Genomic DNA, 19,365 nt, shown 5'->3' on the forward strand with positions numbered 1-19,365 from the left:
TATTCACTTCTACCTAGAAGGGCAAATGAGAACAAGTAGTGCACCCCCAAAGCTGTCCTTAGAAACTGGATGGAGACCACTCAGCTGCAAAACCACCCACTGCAGTTCTCCTGGTTGAGAGGGGATATGGAAAGAGATGGCTCTTCTCCGTCCCTCCTACCACTCCCATCCTGGGAGAGGCATCCCTGCAAAACAGTCCTTGCTAGCACCAAGGCCTCTGGTCAAAGGCAGATGACCTACTGCCATCTTGTGGGTAACTAAACTAAAGGGGGAAAATATTTTGAATATACAGGTGTTCAAATGAATGTTCCTTAACAAATGATAAATCAGTAAGAGTCTCATTAAAACTACAACTGCTTCCTGTGCTAGCACCTAAAGGCCACCTGAATGTTATCAAAGAAGAAAATACTTACCAATAGCACAAATGACTCTGAAGAGCGAAAAGATATTCATTAAAACTCTCTATTGGCTTTTCTTGAAGAACGTAGTCAATTCGACGGCCTCCGTTCAGCATTCCAACCTTTCCTAAGTAGTCCTCTTCCTTGGAAAAATCTGGACTTTCAACAACCTTTTCTGCTAGAATTTAAACCATTTCAATATCAAAGTCAATCACTTAATCATTATCCTTTGACTTTAGCTGACTTTCTGGGCTCAGTGAGAATATTGCTTGACACACGTAGCAACCTGGGGAGCTACCAGGCTCATTTCCCATTCCTCCAAAGAGCCCGGGGAAGCGGGGCTGGTTACCAGAGAGAGGAGAAAGAGCCCACGAGCTGACAGAACTTTTGAAGAAAAGGGGTGAGAGAGCATTGCAGAAAGAAAGGAAATAGAATTAGAATCTGAAAAATTCAAAAACATCACGGCACAATGACCTGACATTGCAGTCAAGTCCATAACAACACAGTCAAACAGCAGCATCAGAAAAGATCGTTTCTCCGAGCGAGTCTTTCAAGTGCCTGAACATAAACTTGGTTCTCAACTCTGAGCTTCCGCTCTGGCCTTTGGAGTCTCAGTGAAACTTTAACATTGCAGAGTAAAAAGTTCAGCAACTATCAGGCAAAACCTCGTTAGAAAGGAAGACATGCATTTGTACTGAGTTGTACAAAATCCAAATCAGTATTTTAGCATAAAATATTTTCTTTTATAGGAGGCATCTCTACATTTTAACTAAGAAGGCTAGAACGAAAAAGCATCATTAAATGATTTATGGGTTACATTGAAAAAAAACATTCTGAAGAACTGGAAAGGTCTTAAATATTATCAAATTTACCTTCAACTTCTTGCTTTTCTTCTTCTTCTTTGATTTGATTGGCTACCTTCTCCAATTCTTCTTGCAGCTGAGTTGAAGAGGTATGAGCACGGGCAAACTCATTTAATGTCTGCCAGGCACTTTTCAGGGAGCTGATAAAACCCTGCTTCAAATCAGATCCCATGCGAGAGAGACTTTCTTTCAACTCTAAAGAGATGAAGACAACACATCAGGTCATCAGTCAGTGGGTAAAATTCTGCACCACAGAAATTAAAACTAAAGTTAACATTATTCACTGCCTAGTCCTCTCTTAAATGTCATATAGATGGAGTATCTCAACCAAAAACCTCCAACATGTTAAAATGTTTTGAGGAATCTTATCCCTGTCATTTCTGTAATGACTAAACCTGATCCAGCCAAAATCTATAAATTTCCTCTCTCCGAAAAAAAGGAGCTCAATACCATAAAAATGTAATTAAACATAGGCATGTGCTTTTTTTACTGTAAAAAGATGACTTTTTCTAATCTTTAACAGTGAAACAATTTTAAAATGTGAGGTTGTGATAAAACCTAATTTAAAAGTGAAGAAACTCTTACCCCTTCATCTTTTCTACTGTAGTCTAATAATTCCTATTTGAAATCAAGGTCTTTGAATATTAAATTTCTCATTTTGACTCTAAAAGAGTTAAATTTAAAGCATGATGAAAGAAAAAAAAACAAAAAACTTTCAAATAAGAGGGCATGATCACTTTTCCTTCTTTTAAACCATTAGCAGACATACGAGATACTTAAACCCCACTTAGAATCAATGGATGTTTTCAACATGAAAAGTCAGTCTTGTTAGTAAGGAAATAAACACCCACTTGACTTGAGAACGTCAACCTTATTTCTTGATGGTTTGGTCATTAGTTCAAATGCTACTCTGCTTCTCAATTTCAAAGATTATAACCAAATTCTATCAAAGTGTATGCATCATGTCACTTTATTACCACCTTCCCTGATTCCTACATGTCTCAGCAGTTAGAATGCTGTCAGGGATAAAGTCATCAGGAGAAGAAACTCATTATAACATTCCTTATAGCACCATCAATTAGGTAGTAAACAAGTTCTCAACATAGTAGGCACTGAACATTAATTCTGTAAGGAAGGACTTAGTGTTAATATTTTAAAAACGGGAAGGAAGGAAGTTTTACCAGTATAATATTTACTTTTTACCTAAATGAAGTCTTTTTCTGCCTTTGTGATGTGGAATGAGAACTGCTTTGAGGTCCAAATCAGGAACAATCATAGGTTCCAGTCTATATGCCACTGGATCAAGCTGTAAATAGAAAAATGGAAATTTATAAAAAATCTATTTTATTTTGAGTTATATACCTTAGTTGGGTTAAAAAAAAAACACATACACAAAACTGGCAAACCTGACATATTTACTTTTTTTCACACCTATTCAAAATACTGGTAATTGTAAGAAGACTTCCAAGTTTGTAGATAAAATTACTTTGCCACAAAGCAACAGAATTATCTATACTTATAAAAGGGTGATATGCCAATTAGACTGGATAGACTAGACATCTTCCGGACGTCCTTCCAGACAAAGCCATGGTGGCGGGGGCCAAGGCAGAGGCAGTTAGGGGTGATCAGGCTGGCAGGGGAGAGCAGCTAGGGGAATCAGGCAGGCAGGCAGAGGGGTTAGGGGCGATCAGGCAGGCAGGCAGGCAGGTGAGCGGTTAGGAGCCAGCGGTCCCGGATTGTGAGAGGGATCCCAGATTGGAGAGGGTGCAGGCCAGGCTGAGGGACACCCCCTTCCCGTGCACAAATTTCATGCACCAGGCCTCTAGTTTCCTTGAACAAAGGCTTTTTGGTTGAAAAGTTTATTGGAGAGTACTGGACTGTATCTATAAGAACAGAGTACTGAGTTGTACAAAATCCAAATCAGTATTAATTCCTGAGAAATAAGACTCTGAGAATCTATTAGGATAAAGAGCACAGCTTCTTCAGCTTCAAAACAGAAGTTAATTTAATTCACTCACTGGATGATAAATATTGAAGAATCCTTTACAGGTAGGAAGTCTGTAGTTCTCATCTATCCGATCCACTCCTCGAACAGTGAGAAACATACCAACTGGAGATCCCAAGGCAAAGAAAATCTCTGGCTCAAAGTCTAATGAGCTATAAACAACAGAAACCTAGAAAGAAACAAAGAGCAATAAAAAATGATCATAAGTTGACAATATATTAAGTGAAAACTGCATGTAATATAGAACATCGTAGCTGAGCCTAGGCTACTTTAAACAGGTTCAGAAAACTTACATTAGCCAACAGCTAAGCAAAATCATATCCTACAAAGCCTATTTTGTAGTAAAGTGACAACACAAAACCCAACATCCAGCACACACTGACTGTGGGCCCTTGTGGCAGCCTGGCTGCCTGGCAGCTGTGCTCCCCGCCACCGCCCAGCATCGCAGGACAGTGTGCTACCACATACACTAGCCCGAGAACAGACCAAACTTCTACATTCAAAATACAGTTCCTACTAAATGTGTATCACTCCTGAACCAGCATAAAGTTGAAAAATCGTACGTGGAACCATCGTAAGTTGGGGACGGTCTGTATTAATGAGGGCGATGGGGAGAGGGGCAATCCCCTGTGTTCTTAAAGTAAGCTAGAGAAAAGAAAATGTTTTCCTTAAGGAAATCATAAGGAAGAGAACACACATGTGCAGTATTGAAAAAAATCTGTATGTAAGTGGGCCCACGCAGCAGGAATGCCAACAGCCACAGCCGTTCAAGCAGTGAGTAGCAACAACTACCAACATTTTCTTTTATGCATCCTTTGTCCCAGCTAACCTTCTAGTCATTTAATTGAAAGAAAGAATAAAAAATGTGCACAGAAAAACTGGTTTAAAACTGTTCATCACTGGGTCGCTTAAAAGATTAAAACACTGGAAAGATCCTATATGTTCAATTTTATGGGCTGTCCTCCCAAAAAAGACCTTATTTGGCAAGTCTTATACTGATAATTAAGCTACAATAAGGTCTTAGGGTAGGCCCTGATCCAATATAACTGGTGTTACTATAAAAGGGTAAATTTGGACGCAGACAAAATGCACAGAGGGAAGATGATATGAAGACAGGAGGATGCCCTGTGAAAACGGAGGACCGGAGTAATGCATCTATAAGCCAAGGAACATGTGGCAAATCAACAGACACTCAAAAGAGGCGAGGAAGAGTTCCTCTCCATGGCCCTGCTGACACCTCCACCTTGGACTTCCAGCCTCCAGAAACGTGAGAGTAAATTTATGTTGTTTTAAGCCACTCAGTTTGTGGTACTTTCCTAAGGCAGCTGTAGGAAGCTACATCCAATAAGTAAATGTCAGAATAAAGCATTACCTTGAAAACAGTGAAACACAATGGTCGTTAAAAATAAAGTTTAGAAAAATGTTTACTGACACAGAATATATCCCTAATACACACAGTTGACCCCTGAACAACTCCAATGTGAACTGGCCCATGTTGTGCATGGTTCAACTGTATATTCTTTGAGAATAGCAGTACATGGTTTTAGTAAAGCATTACATACAGTATTTTCCCATATTTGTTAAAATATATGCACAAATAAAAGTCTAGAAGGTCTTCTTCAAGCAGCTAATGGTATTATGTTCTGGTTAAGGAAATTCCAAGGTTATATTTTAATCTTCATTTGCTTAATCAGTATTTCTTGGCTTTCTGATAATGAACAACACATGCTGTTGCTGTGGTTGGAATGCTTAAGAACATTTTGATCCAACCTGCCCACCTCAGCCCACCCACCATGGAGGTGGCAGGTGACTTGGGCTGGGGCAATCAACCTGTGCCCCATTCTCCAGGCAACAAGAATTGGTCCCGAATGGACTTGTGACTTAAACTACATCAAATAACACCCCTTCTTGAAATGTTCCTAACAGGACATACTAGCAGGGCAGATTCCTTTCCTTGTGACCATAATGGTGAAGGGAGATGAGCTCAAAGCTACTGACAACCGTGATTCCAGTTTCATGACAAAGGCCAAGTCCCAGAGAAAGGCACACAGTGAGTGTCCAGGTGGCATGGAGCTCATGGTTCCACACATCTCCTACACCCTGATCCTTCCTTCACAGGGAGGTGAGAAAATAGCTGCCTTTATTTGCTAGAGTCTGTTCAAACTTTCTCATGTTTAAAAAGAGAGACATTTTTAAAAGTCAATCTTTATGAATGAATTGGGCTCAAAAGCTTGAACAAGCATTCAGTTCCATTTCCTGCCTTTCCTTTTGACATCAGTCATGAACTCACTTATGATAATGGAGCCTTATTTATGACATAAATATGCTGAAAGCAACATCCAAAAGACATTTCAGACGTCAAAGGCAGTGATACAAGAATATCAAAGTAGATTATTAAATGTTCCATCATTAACCACTTGATCGATTTTTAAAGCAATGTTTCCCCAAGGAAAGCACTATGAATACTAAAAACACAACTTCAGTGAACACAGCAGTTTCTCTCACAGAAACTGGAATATATTCTAAGCAGAATTTTCTAACTATTGCCACTTCTGTTATTGGCTATGAGAGAAAAATGCTATAAAATTGATAGAAAGCTGAAATAAAGAGAACTTCAAAAGTTATATGATGTATTCAGTACACACTCAATCCCTTATTTTGAACATTATAAAGGAAGCATACAATTTTTATTAGAATCTGTTTTCTCTACCCCTCCCATAAATGAGTAATAAACGATTAAAGAATAGAAAGATATGTGATGATGCTAAAGATATGTGACTCCAAAGGAAAAGATGCAGCCCTCGTCACTGTGTGGACTTACCTGTCCAGTGCCAACCTCAAAAGACTCATAATCCACATGCACAGAAGACACACAAGCACCGACTGGAAGTCTCCTCTTAGACTCACTGGACTCTGAGGGGAGAGAAGCCACTTCTTTAGCTTTCTGAGCACTTCCCTCTTGTCCTTTTGTCAAAGCCGCCATCGCTGCCTTCTTTTCTGAGGCTGCTTTTTTCTGTTCCTGTAAAATACCAAGATTTCATGACATTACCCTGAGGGAAAGGTTCAGTTATGAGCTCTCACCACGACACATGCTACCTCAATGTTAGGGAGTGATTAGTAATTTCTGAGGCACAATGACATTGTGTCATTAGAGAAATGTCCCTTTCAGGGACACATCCTATATAATAAAAGGGTAATATGCAAACTGACCCTAACAGCCGAACGACTGGGAATGACTGGTCACTATGACACACACTGACCACCAGGGGGCAGATGCTCAATGCAGGAGATGCCCCCTGGTGGTCAGTGCGCTTCCACAGGGGGAGCTCTGCTCAGCCACAAGCCAGGCTGATGGCTGCCAGTACAGCAGTGGTGGTGGGAGCCTCTCCCGCCTCCTCAGCAGCGCTAAGGATGTCTGACTGCAGCTTTGGCCTGCTCCCCGCTGGCAAGTGGACATCCCCTAAGGGCTGCCAGAGGAATGTCTGACTGCCAGCTTAGGCCCAATCCCCTGGGGAGCCGGCCTAAGCCAGCAGGTGGTCATCCCCCGAGGGGTCCCAGACTGCGAGAGGGCACAGGCCGGGCTGAGGAACCCCCCCCCACCCCGAGTGCACAAATTTTTGTGCACCGGGCCTCTAGTATTGAATATTTAGGAAAGAAGCGCCATGTCTAAAATTTACTTTAAAATTCTTAAGAGAAAAAGATTAAGAGGCAATGAAAAACAAAAACAAAACAGCTACAATTAAGTCTAAATATAAATATTACTAGAGGCCCGGTGCACGGATTTGTGCACATTGAAAGGAAATTAATTAGAAGGTGGCCGGTGGGGCAGGACTGGGCAAGACGGGCAGGACACAGGCCCTGGAACAAACCTCCCGCAGTCCCTCCCCAGCCGGCTGCACCTGGGGCAGCGCCGGGGCTCAAAGGGCATCTGCAGAGTGAGTGGGGGTCCCCCCAGCAGGTGGGGTCCCTAGGCCTGGCCTACAGGGATCGGGCCAAAACTGGCAGCCTAACATCCCCCGAGAGGTCTCAGAGTGCAAGAGGGCACTCTGCAAAGTTGCTGTCGCTCAGCAGCTCCTGTGTTGAGCATCTGTCCCCTGCTGGTCAGTGCGCGTCATACCTACCGGCCGGCTGGCTGGTCGCTTAGCCTTTTATATATATAGATCATTCTACTGTTTGAAATACTTTTCTAATAAAAAGTTTAAAACTGCCAATTTCTTTCTTTTAAATTTAAACTTTAGACAGTTTAGAAGTACTATATAATTTTAAAATACATACTTCTATAAATATGTGTAACCTAGGAGAAATTTCTTCATTCAACATTATGTCTGCATGGAGCCACTAACAAATTTCTCTCAAAAGCATTTTGGAAGGAACAAATAAGCACACTGTGGTCTATTCATACAATGGAATAAAAATGAATGATTTTGAGTAAAAAAAGCCACATACCAAAGAGTCCATACATATTGTTTCTCCCTTCATACACAACAGGCAAAATTTTCAAGGGTGTCAGAAATCAGATAACGGTTAGTTGTATGGCGGGAGAGTTGGTTAGAAAGAAGCACGTGTGACAGAAACGTTCTATTTTTGTCTTAGGTAGTGACTACACCGGTGCAAGAATTGTCACAACATATTGCCCCAAATACTTATGATCAATTTGTTCCCCAAAATAAATGTGAACAAAAGCTTTGGGAGCATTATGGAGCAGGTGTATCTAGCACGATGGAACCCACTCACTCTGGTTTGTCATCACAGCCTGAGGCAGCGGCAGCAATGCCAGGGAGGTGAACAGCTGCCCTGGGTGGACTTGTCCCTCCCCACAGGCACGTGCTCAGTGGCCCTCATTCCCCAGGCTGAGAATGACCAGGAAAGTCTCTATTTAAGCACTTGTTGACAACGCCTCAACAAAACCGCTGGCCAAACAGGTCTCATCTATTAACAAATTCCAAACCCTAGGAAAGCAGGAAGAGTCCACTTGGTGACTTCAACAGGCAGGACAGAAAAAAGAAAGCTCTTTGCCCCCATTACGTTCAGGAAGGTTTGTTATCTCTTCCCTCTGAAGGCAGCACAAGATTAAATTTCAAACCCAAAATGAAGACCATGTCCAGTTTCTTAAATTTGCTCTCTCGCTCTGCAGAACCTCCAATTGTATTAATAGAACTCATTCCAAATTGCTAAGAGAGCTGTCTAAATAGGTCATAAACTGTCCTATGCCAAACTATTGTTGTTTCCCCTAGCCACATTCGATAATTGTAAAAACAAAGTGAACCAACATACACATACATGACACCAATATTCCCAAAACTAAGAACCATTCCTTTTCAAATGGGAATCACTAAGATAGTTTACAAAGGGTAAAAAAACACTGGCTACAAATACTTGATGTCCTTATTATAAAGTAATTAGCTAATTTTGGTCCCATTATTTCAGATGCATTAAATCAATAGTGTACAACATATTATCTTATTATTTATCTGGAAGCACCTTATTACCTATGAAAATTGAAGAGCGACCAATGGCGACATGGCCAAGAAAATGTCATGGTTCATCCAGAAGCAAATGCATCTGATTTAAAAAAAAATAAGGTCACTTGACTGATTTTCACTCCTTTCAAAATATTCTTATAATGCCATAACTTATATATCGAAGCAACTATAGTGTATAAATCAGGCTCCTTCTAAAAATTTTCCAAGAACAATGGAATACTTTTTCTTTTATTATAGAATACAGTCAAGGACATGCTGTAGGGCCTGAGGGCAGCTTTTCATTTGTTTTTGTTTTACAGGCTGTGTTTTGTTGATGTGCACATGGGGACAAGTATTAACGGAAAAACCAGGAAGGAGTCACTATGTTGAAAAACCCATTTATTATAGAAACATTTGCTCATGCAGTTTTAACACATATTATTTTAGAATTTCTAAAGGTAAAATTAAGATTTAGATTAAAAAGGGGATTGGTGCCAATTTATAACTGATGACAGGTGAACATTCATGATGTTTGTTTAAAGGCATCATGGCTTTCATAGCCGTATGAACGTTTGAGAACCACTCACTCGAAAGATAAAATCCAAACTTCCACACCTGCCATTTGGGCCTTCAGGACTCTGCCCTCCCTGACTCTCAGCTCATCGGCTGTTTCAGCTGCAGGCCCTCTCCTGGAAGGCCATGTCCCCTGGTCCTGCCTCTCCTTCAAGTTCAAGCACCAACACCTTGGGGAAGTCCTCTCTTATCAACCCATCCCTTCTCCTGGGGCCAGAAAGCATGAACAATACTGTTGCAGGACTGATGTGTCATAATTTGTGCTCAAATATCTCCCTCTAACTCAGCGGTTCTCAACCTGTGGGTTGTGACCCTTTTGGGGGTCGAACGACTCTTTCACAGGGGTCGCCTAAGACCATCGGAAAACACATATATAATTACATATTGTTTTTGTGATTAATCACTATGCTTTAATTATGTTCAATTTGTAACAATGAAAATACATCCTGCATATCAGATATTTACATTACAATTCATAACAGTAGCAAAATTACAGTTATGAAGTAGCAATGAAAATGATTTTATGGTTGGGGGTCACCACAACATGAGGAACTGTATTAAAGGGTCACGGCATTAGGAAGGTTGAGAACCACTGCAATATGCCAAGGTTGTAAGTTTGATCCCCACATACAAGAAGCACCCAATGAGTGCATAAATAAGTGGAACAACAAATAGATGTTTCTCTGTCTCTCTCTAAAAGCAATCAATAAATTAATTAATTTAATTTTTGCTTTCTGGCTATTATTAATGAGATGTGTGTGTATGTTATCTTTAGAAGGTGAGAGGGATTGGGAAGAGAAAATGAGCGAACATCTATTGGGTATTCATCTTCACATGCATTACTTCATCCTCATTCGAACCTTATAAGGAAGGTATCATGCCCATTTTAGAGATGAAGGAAACCAAGGATCAGAAAGGGTAAGCAAACCGCTCATGGATATGTAGTGAGTAAGTGGCTGAACTGGGAAGCAGGGCAATCAACTCATCTGTTTATCCAGGATTTATCCAATTTTTGCCCTGGGAAATTCCCATTTTAAAACTGAAAAGTACTTTGTCCAGGGAATTCTCTCTGTTCCAAGGAAACTGGGTGGTCAGTTACCCTACATGGAACCTAAAATCCAGCATGGCTTACTCCAAAGTCTGAGCTTCCATCAGCCCCATCACTGTGTCCAGGAGCAGGGAGCACGCTAGCTGGCCTACTCATGAGGGTATTCATGAAAACTTCCAAAACCTAAGCTAGTCACACAGGGCCTTGTTTTCTTTGGGACAAGATGAGCTTTACCAGTTTGGCAGCCTTGTGCTTGACGAAGTTGGCTATCTTCTTCCTGGGCCCCAGGGGTATTCCCATTTCCTTCAGGTCATCAACTGTGCACATCAGCTGCAAAAGAACACAAACAAGCAAGTTCATGAGTCTAGTGACAGACTTGAAATTGAAAAAGGAAATTATAAAGAAACTACACATCTAAAGCAATCTAAGATCCAATCAATTCTTTTTTTTTTTTTTGGTAAGTTATTAGTTTTTAAATCATGGGTTAATTTAGGCTGTAAAATCTTAGCCCGCCAAAATATAAGATGGCTCTGTCTTTTGGTTTTGTTCCATCCACCAAAAGGGTGGATTACAAACAAATATTTGGTAATACGCAGTTACAATTGGCCCGAGTTTACACGATTCCCGCACTCCACCGCAAATCTATATGAACCGAGTTAAAGACTGCTCCCGCGGAGTACGCGCAATTCACGCGAGCCGACTTAACTCGTTTCCCCCACTCCAAGTGTTAATTTAGGCTGTAAAATCTTAGCCCTCCACATCCAAATCATTTTATTACTTTTTTAACAGAAAACTCATGCAGGTTGTACAAAATTCAAAAGCTATAGTCAAGCTGAAGGTTTCAGGTCTCTCCCCTCCAGTCCTGCCCCATCCACCCAACCCATCTCTCTCAGCTGCAGCTGATGGCAACTTGTTCTCCTTCAAGAGAGAGATCTTACACATACACAGCATCTATATGCTTTGCTGTGTGTGTGTGTATGTCCTACTATGCAAACAGGTCTGAACTTTTGGTCTTTTCACATGCTGTACCTAAGAGATCATTTTACACCAGTATCTCTGACATTGCCTCACCCATTTACTAGCTACAGGGTACACCATCACATGGATGCACCATAAATGACCTCACTAGTGCCTTACTGATGGACACCAACTGTGTTTCTAAGTTTTGCTAGTACAAACAGTGCTACAGTATCCTTGTACATATTTTTTGTGTGTATATTTCTCCACAGGAAATATTCCTGGCAGTTAATCTGTTGGGGTAAAAGGTATGTATTTTTTATATTTTAAAAGACACTGCCAAACTGCCCTCAAGAGAGACTGTACCAATTTATTCACTGTTTCCAACAATATGTAACAGTGCTTACTTCCCCTCATTGTAGCCACATAGTATATAGGGTGAGGCAAACATAGGTTTGCTAGTACACTTGTTCATATGGAAAATAATACAATCATTAATAAACAATAATAAACTGTCTCATGTACTCACAACTGTAAACCTACTTTTGCCCCACCCTATATTATGAAACTCTTTATTTTTGCCAAACTGATAGGTTAAAAATCTCATTGCATTTTTTTTAAAGAACATTTTTCTTTTTTTAAAAATATGCTTTCTATTGATTTTTACAGAGAAAGGAAGGGAGAGGGGTAGAGAGATAGAAACATCGATGAGAGATGAACAGCATCATCGACTGGCTGCCTCCTGCACGCCCCTGCAGGGGATCAAGCCCATTCCTGGGCATGTGCCCTGACCGGGAATCAAACCAACAACCCCTTGGTTCCTGGGTCGACGCTCAACTGCTGAGCCACCTCGGTGGGGCCTCACTGCACTTTTAATTTGCATTTCGCTTATGAGTTTTCTTATAAGCTGTTTTTTTTTTCTGTGTATCATCTGTTCTTATTTTTTGCCTCTTTTCCTATTGTGTTGATATATTTATGTAACAAACTTGCAGAAGTTTTGAATAGTAAGGAAATAAGCCATGTGTCTATAATGTGTGCTCCAAATATTCTTCTTAACCTATCACTGGTCTTTAGATGTTGTTTATGGCATCTCCCGCTATGCAAGTTTTTTTCATTTATGACTTTTTGGCTTTGTGTCACACTTAGAAAAGTCTCCTCAGATTGTGTTTTACAAACAATTCTTGCCCACCCGATGTGGCTCGGTGGTTGAGCATCAACCTATGAACCAGCAGGTCACGGTTCGATTGCCGGTCAGGGCACATGCCTAGGTCGCTTGATCCCCAGTAGGGGGTGTGCAGGAGGCAGCAGATCAGTGATTCTCTCTCATCATTGATGCTTCCATCTCTCTCTCCCTCTCCCTTCTCCGAAATCAATTTTAAAAAAACACACACAATTCTGTGTTTTTCAATTTCTTAAACACTTAAATTTCTGCCTTATCTGGAATGTATTATGATGTATGAGTGTTCAAATCATTCTTAATTTTCAATTTATACACAGGAAAAAAAATTTAATAAAAATGAATCAAACTATCATCAGTACCAGAGATTCCATATCAATCTTCTCCTTTTCAAAAGTGCTGGCGTATTCAGAGAGACTGAGTGCTGCCAGGGTTTCCTGCAGAGTCAGGACTTCTTCATTTTCAGCATCAAGGTCACTGGGCTCATCCAAGGCCAGCTTTGGGTCTTCAGGCGTCTGTGAGATAAAGTTGGGGAAACATTACAAAGCTCAGAAAAACTCCCATAAAATTTCTCCCTGTCTACAGAAAATCTTAACCCATTCTGCTCTAAAAACACATCTTAATTTTTGTAGTTTGTCATCCAAATTTGTAAATATTCTGAAAAAGCATATAAGTTAGTAATCACTCATGCTCCCATTTCTTACAATAACAACAAGCTATATGATTCCATTACACTTGTAAACCTCAGCATATTTTCATATACAGACAGTTCAGATTTTGGAAAAATGTTCAGCTCAAACTCCAAATCTAAATGTTAACTGGGCCGTACCTGCTTCTCCTGGACACGTGGCTGCTTCACAGCTCCATTAGCAACAACAAAAGACCCTGAAGCCTTTGGTAAAGTCAAATCTTTTTGATTAGACAGAATGTCAAACAATATTAAAGAACCTAAAAAAAAAAAAAAGCAGCATTTTGCTTTATAATGTTCTAGGTGCTTTTTATATCACTAAACATATTCTCCTACTTTTTCTCAAAGTCCCTAGTCAGAAGTCATACCAAAGTTAGGTGTTAATCAAGATCTGATAATCAGTGTTCTTGTTTTACCAAACAGCGGAATAAATTAAAATATAAAGCAATTGTAGGTATTCATGGAAGGTGAATAGCAAAGGCAGAATCTAAACTCAAAGCATTCATCTCTACCCTTTATAAAACCTGAAATCTACAATTCTAAATCTTGCACCAACAGTGTCATCCACAATGAAAGCAGTGCTGACTCAACAAATATTTTGCTTAACATGTGAATATTTGACAATTTTACCTAAACTGTGACCAGCAACAGAGATCCCTCCTTTGAAGTCTGGGTTCCGACTCATAAAGAGTGCGTGCAGACGGTTTATCTCCATTCCCACTTTCTCCACAATCTTCTGACAGTAGGTGGGGCTATTATAAAATAGAATATCTAGCAAGGTTTCATTGGTAAAGTGACGAAACCGACCAATACTTGGTAAAGTGATTTTCTTAATATTCCTATTTAGAAAGAAAAAAAAGTATATTGTGAGAAGGTACCTTAAATCTATGAATTTTTTAAAGCTTAGATCTTGAATCCTGAAAGTACAGTGAGTAAATAAATCCACAAACTAATTCTGAGTTGATTTTGTAGACAGAGTTATAAATACACCAAGATTAGCAAAAAAATTGCTGTTTGTGCCTTTAACTGCAGTATGACTTTTGGGATTTTCTGAAGTCATATAAAATAAGCCTTATGAAAAGATTTTTAATTTTAAAGAAGAAAGCCTATTCTTTCATTGTCTTCCAATTTATTGGAAATCAGGACACCTTACAGCAAATGTGGGTGGTAAGGACAATAGAGAAAGCAGGAGAAAGAAAAAAGACTAAAAGAATGAAGCTCTTTCCTGATTTGAGAATGTCCATAGCAAAGTTCAAGAACATCCACAGAGAAAGAAAACACCCTCATGACATGACCCAGCATGGTCATAATGCTGTTGGCAGGATCAGTTTTATTAAATCATGTGCCTGAAAGATTATGACTTTCACCAAATTTCATATGTTATTAGCCCTGTGTTCTAGCATAAATATTACCTAAAAATTTAAAAAATTATTTAAATCTATGGTTCTCAATTGAAAGCTTTCAAAATTGAGTGGGACCCAGTTGGCGTGGCTCAGTGGTTGATCACGTCAGGTTTCGATTCCCGGTCAGGGCACATGACCGGGTTGCGGGATCAATCCCCAGTGTTGGGTATGCAGGAGGCAGCCGATCAATGATATTCTCTCATCACTGATGCTTCTATCTCTCCCTCCTCACCCTTCCTCTCTGAAAAAAAAAAAAGTACATGGAAAAAAAATTTTTTTTTGAGTGGGGACATTCTTAGTTGTCACAGTGCCTGATGAGTGCTGTGGGCATTTGGTGGCATTTAGACTAGGATACTAAGTGGCCTAGAGTACACATGCAGCAATCGGACATGACCATGAACTGTTGTGCCCAAAGAGCTGCCACTGAGAAACAAACATCTAAATCAGTGGTTCTCAACTTGGGTGCTTTGAGCCCCAGGGGACATCTGGCAATGAGTACAGACAGTTTTGGTTGTCACATCACACTGTGGGAAGGACCGTGCTACCATTATCTACTGGGTAGAGGCCAGGGATGCTGCTAACACCCTAGAGCGTATAATCAGCCCATATCTAAACCACTATGCATCAGTATTCTAAAACCAGCTTAAACTTCCTCGACTGTCTTAAATATTTATAATAAGAATAAATGCATACACAGAAAAGTAGCAAGTAAATTTAACAACCAGTTTTTAATTATATGTCAGAGCAAGTATGAACTTAAAATAAAAAAAATACATCTCTTAAAATATATATGCATATATGTTGAAGTCATAATAAACTACTTCACATTATGGTTTAATTTTTTAATCTACAATTGAATAATCTGAAAAGCAAGTTCTCAAAATCCACGCACCTGTCGACACCTGTTGCATCCCCACCCAAGGAGCTGTGCCAGTGAACGGGAAGGAACTCCACTCTGCTTATTTTCCGATCATCTAAAGCTTTCTTGAAATGAGTCTGCAGCAATTTGAGAGAAACCACCCTGAAATCATCCACTTAAAAAGAAAATCAGGGAAAACAATAAATTTAATTAATATAATGTTCTTAGCTTGATTGGTAGTTAGCAATTACCTCATCTATGCCAGTATTTTGCAAGGATTTAGCCCCCATAACAATAAACCTAAAACTTAGAAAAATCTTTCAGACGCTTCATTATTTTAGAGGTATGTATAACTGACTGAAAAACTTTAACTATCACATCCAGACAGCATGGCACTGTGGGTACAAACTCAGAAGCCAAACTACCTGCTCCAGAACTTACAGACCAGGATCGGGGGAGGTTACCAGCCTTTGGGCCTCAGCTCCTCACCGAACAGTGGGGGCAACAGTGAGAGCACCTGCTCCCCAGGCTTCATTGTGAGGGTGAAATGGTACAACACATGCCAGATACTTGACACACACCAGGTATTCAAAAAACATGAACTATTATACAGACATAAAAGTAAAACTTCAAAAATGTCTGTAGCCCTGGCCGAGTAGTTCAGTTGGTTACAGTATAGTCCCAATACACCAAAGTTGCGGGTTCGATCCCTGGTCAGGGCACATACAAGAATCAACCAATTAATGCATAAATAAGTCAAATAACAAATAGATACTTCTCTCTCTCCCCCCACCCAAAAAATCAATAAAAAATAAAATATTTCTGTAAACCAGGCAGATTCATACTTCCATTAAACAACTTCTCACAACTAATTCTCTATAAATCAGTTCGATATACAGGTGTTCCTAGTTGCTGGAATTGCTCAGGCAGAGGTTATCAGAAAGGCTAAATTATTTCCATGATCCCATGTAATTCTTCACAGTCCAAAATTGTATGAGTTATACATGTCATAACAACAAATCAAGTACAAATTAATACTATCAATGATCATTTAAATCTCCTTTTACAGTCCCTCAGCTGGAAGCCATTTTAAAAATGAACATTTAAAAGTCCTTTCATTAGTTCTCAAATCATACCATGAAATGACTAACACTTACCACATTCAATAATACTTCTAAAGCGCAAGTCACATACCGGTCCAATGCCATGCACCATGAACACCAAATGGTCAACCGGAGGCATTTCCCCTACAGAAGAAAGACAAATATACACACAAGCTGGAAACTTGTTTGGGTTTTCTTAACTGAATAGCAATATTCTAGATATCCCTTTTGTCATCACAAACTTACCAAAGGAATTCATGACCCTTCCAACTTAATAAGCGTCTTTATCCTCTACCAAATTAGAAGAACAAAACTCAAAGTCGGTCTTGGAACATAACAGTGAACTGAACCAAGGAGTGGAGGAAGCAGGCTGTCTCTGGTCCCAGAAGTTATCAGCATATGATGACCAGCAGTTGTGTACCTACAGAGGCTCCATAACCTTGTGATTTCTTCAGAACTCCACAGGGCACTAAATCCCATATGGAGAAGCAATTTGTCAATGTAAAATTTTAAAATCTTTTCCCCAAATCCTTCTCTTTTATTTGTTAGATTCATATATACTATATAAAGGGACATCTCCAAGTAAAATCTACTATTTTACTCTGGTTATTTCATTCAGATTCAGAATAAGTGTATTCATTTTGTAATCTCATAAGACAATAAAACAAATCTAAAGTATGTAACTGTCAAAATAAAATCCATACTTTAAATGGTATAATAGGAGAACCAGAGCACAAACACTGGGGCAGGGGTTAGCAAACTATGGATCACAGGCTAAATCCTTCTCCCTGCCTGTTCTTTATAAATAAAGTTTATTGAAACACAGCTATGCCCATTTGTTTACATGCTGTCTATAGATGCATTCACACTACAATTAGAGTTGAATGCATGCAACAGAGTCTATATGGCCTGCAAAGCCTAAAATATTTACTATTTGGCCTTCACAGAAAATGTGTGCCACTCCAGCACTAGAGCAAGACAAACTAATTGAAGTATGACAAAACAAGCCCAAAAACACAGCCAAAAGCCTACTTTCAATCAGCAAAGTGTTTCTTTAAAACAATACATATTTTAAGAGTCCACATTACATGGTTTGTATACCTTCACAGAATTCTAAATTTAAAAATAGATAAAAAGGTAATAACAATTTTTTAAAGATATGTGCCAACCTGATATGGCAGGAAATCCTAACAACTGTTCTTTTAGTCATCATTCTAAAGGATGATGGCAAAACAGAAGTTTAGAAATGACATCAGTCCTAAACCAAGTTTACACACCATCGGGAATTTCATCAAGGTTATCGTCAACTCCACGCTTCACAACCCTGGGTCTGGTCTGTCCATCTTGTGTGGTCCCCCATTCATCTGGCACTGACGAAGGCTGGAACTGAACAATAACCTTCAAGATACAACAGGAAGATTATGACAGCTCACTACCAAATTCACTTCCACTACAGACAAAATAATGGTATTTCAATACATAATAAACTACTTGAGAGTATGGATAATTTATACATCAAGTACTACCAATGTTCCCCCAAATCCAATCTGTGATGGTCCTGCTAGTGATCATTAACCATTAAAACTAATCAATACCATAAGCAAATCAATACCATTATTTCCAATGCTGTTAGAAAATGACACAACTAAATCAGAATATACCTCAATTTAGAAATGTAATATAAACACCCAAGTTTACCCGTAAGAAATGAAGAAAAAGTTACCTGCAATAGAGGAGTCTATTTACAAATGCATTTTCAATGCCAAACACTGATTTACCCACCACTTTTTAGGAAGACATATATTGTTTAATCCAACTATCTTAAATTAAACCTGATGTCATGAAAATACCTCTTTAAAAAAATGTATGCAAGATGTTATGCAAAATTTTTCTGTTTGTACACAAAAGGTTAAAAAATGTAAAACACAAAAGGATAAGCATGGTCACCATCAAGAGGAGAAACTGGGACAGTATTTACAAGAATCTGATTCTTATTTCCCAGGGAAATTCTGGGGGCCCATAAAGTAAAACAATCATAGAGAAAGAATGAGCAGGAATAGTTCCTGCTTCAGAATTGTGCAGTATTCACCTTAAGTTGATTTTTTTCCTCCTTTTGCAATTGATGAATTGAATACATTTTTCATGCATGTTTTCCAGAAAAATAGGAGTATTAATGTTATTAAAAAGATTATTTTTTTATTAAAAGCTATTTATATTATAGAAAGTATCATTAAGCCCTAGTTGGTTTGGCTCAATGGATAGAGTGTCGGCCTGCGGACTGAAAGGTCCCAGGTTCGATTCCGGCCAAGGGCACATGCCTGGGTTGCTGGCTTGATCCCCAGTAGGGGGCATGCAGGAGGCAGCCAATCAATGAGTCTCTCTTACCACTGATGTTTCTATCTCTTTCTCCCTCTCCTTTCCTCTCTAAAATCAATAAAATATATTTAAAAAAAGAAAAAGAAAGTATCATTAATATATATTCTTTATTTCATAATCTGTCCCATAGTCATGCATTGTTTTGCACCCCAAATGTTTTATTGTTCATATCAGCAATGGTCACCTCTTCTCTTGGTCTTTGGAGAAGGCTCAGGCACTATCCCATTTACACTGATACTAGTGAATAACTACTTAAAAAAAAATAGATTAAAGTTTATCCTTTCTTTCTCTTTTTACATGAATCCCCCATCTTCCATCCTCTTTTATAGTTGAGAATGCCTCAATCATATGAAATTTGTTACCAAAATTAATACAATTTAGAGTATCTTCCTGATTGCTTAACCCTCTACAGAGGTATGCTCATGAATAATACTTTTAATATGGGGAAATGGA

At 39.2% G+C, this 19,365-nt stretch overlaps 1 protein-coding gene across 3 annotated transcripts in view; it reads right to left on the minus strand.

Annotated features, from left to right (window-relative positions):
• SEC23IP (SEC23 interacting protein) overlaps window positions 1-19,365 on the minus strand; it is a 40,726-nt gene that overhangs the window by 7,075 nt on the left and 14,286 nt on the right. The window contains exons 6-17 of one of the 3 annotated variants that reach the window (XM_006105864.3): window positions 17,814-17,934; window positions 16,591-16,680; window positions 15,467-15,608; window positions 13,802-14,010; window positions 13,313-13,431; window positions 12,846-12,998; window positions 10,584-10,679; window positions 6,088-6,285; window positions 3,280-3,435; window positions 2,465-2,567; window positions 1,271-1,456; window positions 414-576 (exon numbers count right to left, since the gene is read on the minus strand). In XM_006105864.3, coding sequence (XP_006105926.1) covers window positions 414-576; window positions 1,271-1,456; window positions 2,465-2,567; window positions 3,280-3,435; window positions 6,088-6,285; window positions 10,584-10,679; window positions 12,846-12,998; window positions 13,313-13,431; window positions 13,802-14,010; window positions 15,467-15,608; window positions 16,591-16,680; window positions 17,814-17,934 — 1,736 coding nt within the window. Of the gene's footprint in view, window positions 1-413; window positions 783-1,270; window positions 1,457-2,464; window positions 2,568-3,279; window positions 3,436-6,087; window positions 6,286-10,583; window positions 10,680-12,845; window positions 12,999-13,312; window positions 13,432-13,801; window positions 14,011-15,466; window positions 15,609-16,590; window positions 16,681-17,813; window positions 17,935-19,365 lie in introns of those variants that run through there. The other 2 variants (XM_014447941.2, XM_023746770.1) reach the window with 2 other exon arrangements.

Source organism: Myotis lucifugus, unplaced genomic scaffold (genome assembly GCF_000147115.1).
Source record: "Myotis lucifugus unplaced genomic scaffold, Myoluc2.0 scaffold_730, whole genome shotgun sequence".
NCBI lineage: Eukaryota > Metazoa > Chordata > Mammalia > Chiroptera > Vespertilionidae > Myotis > Myotis lucifugus.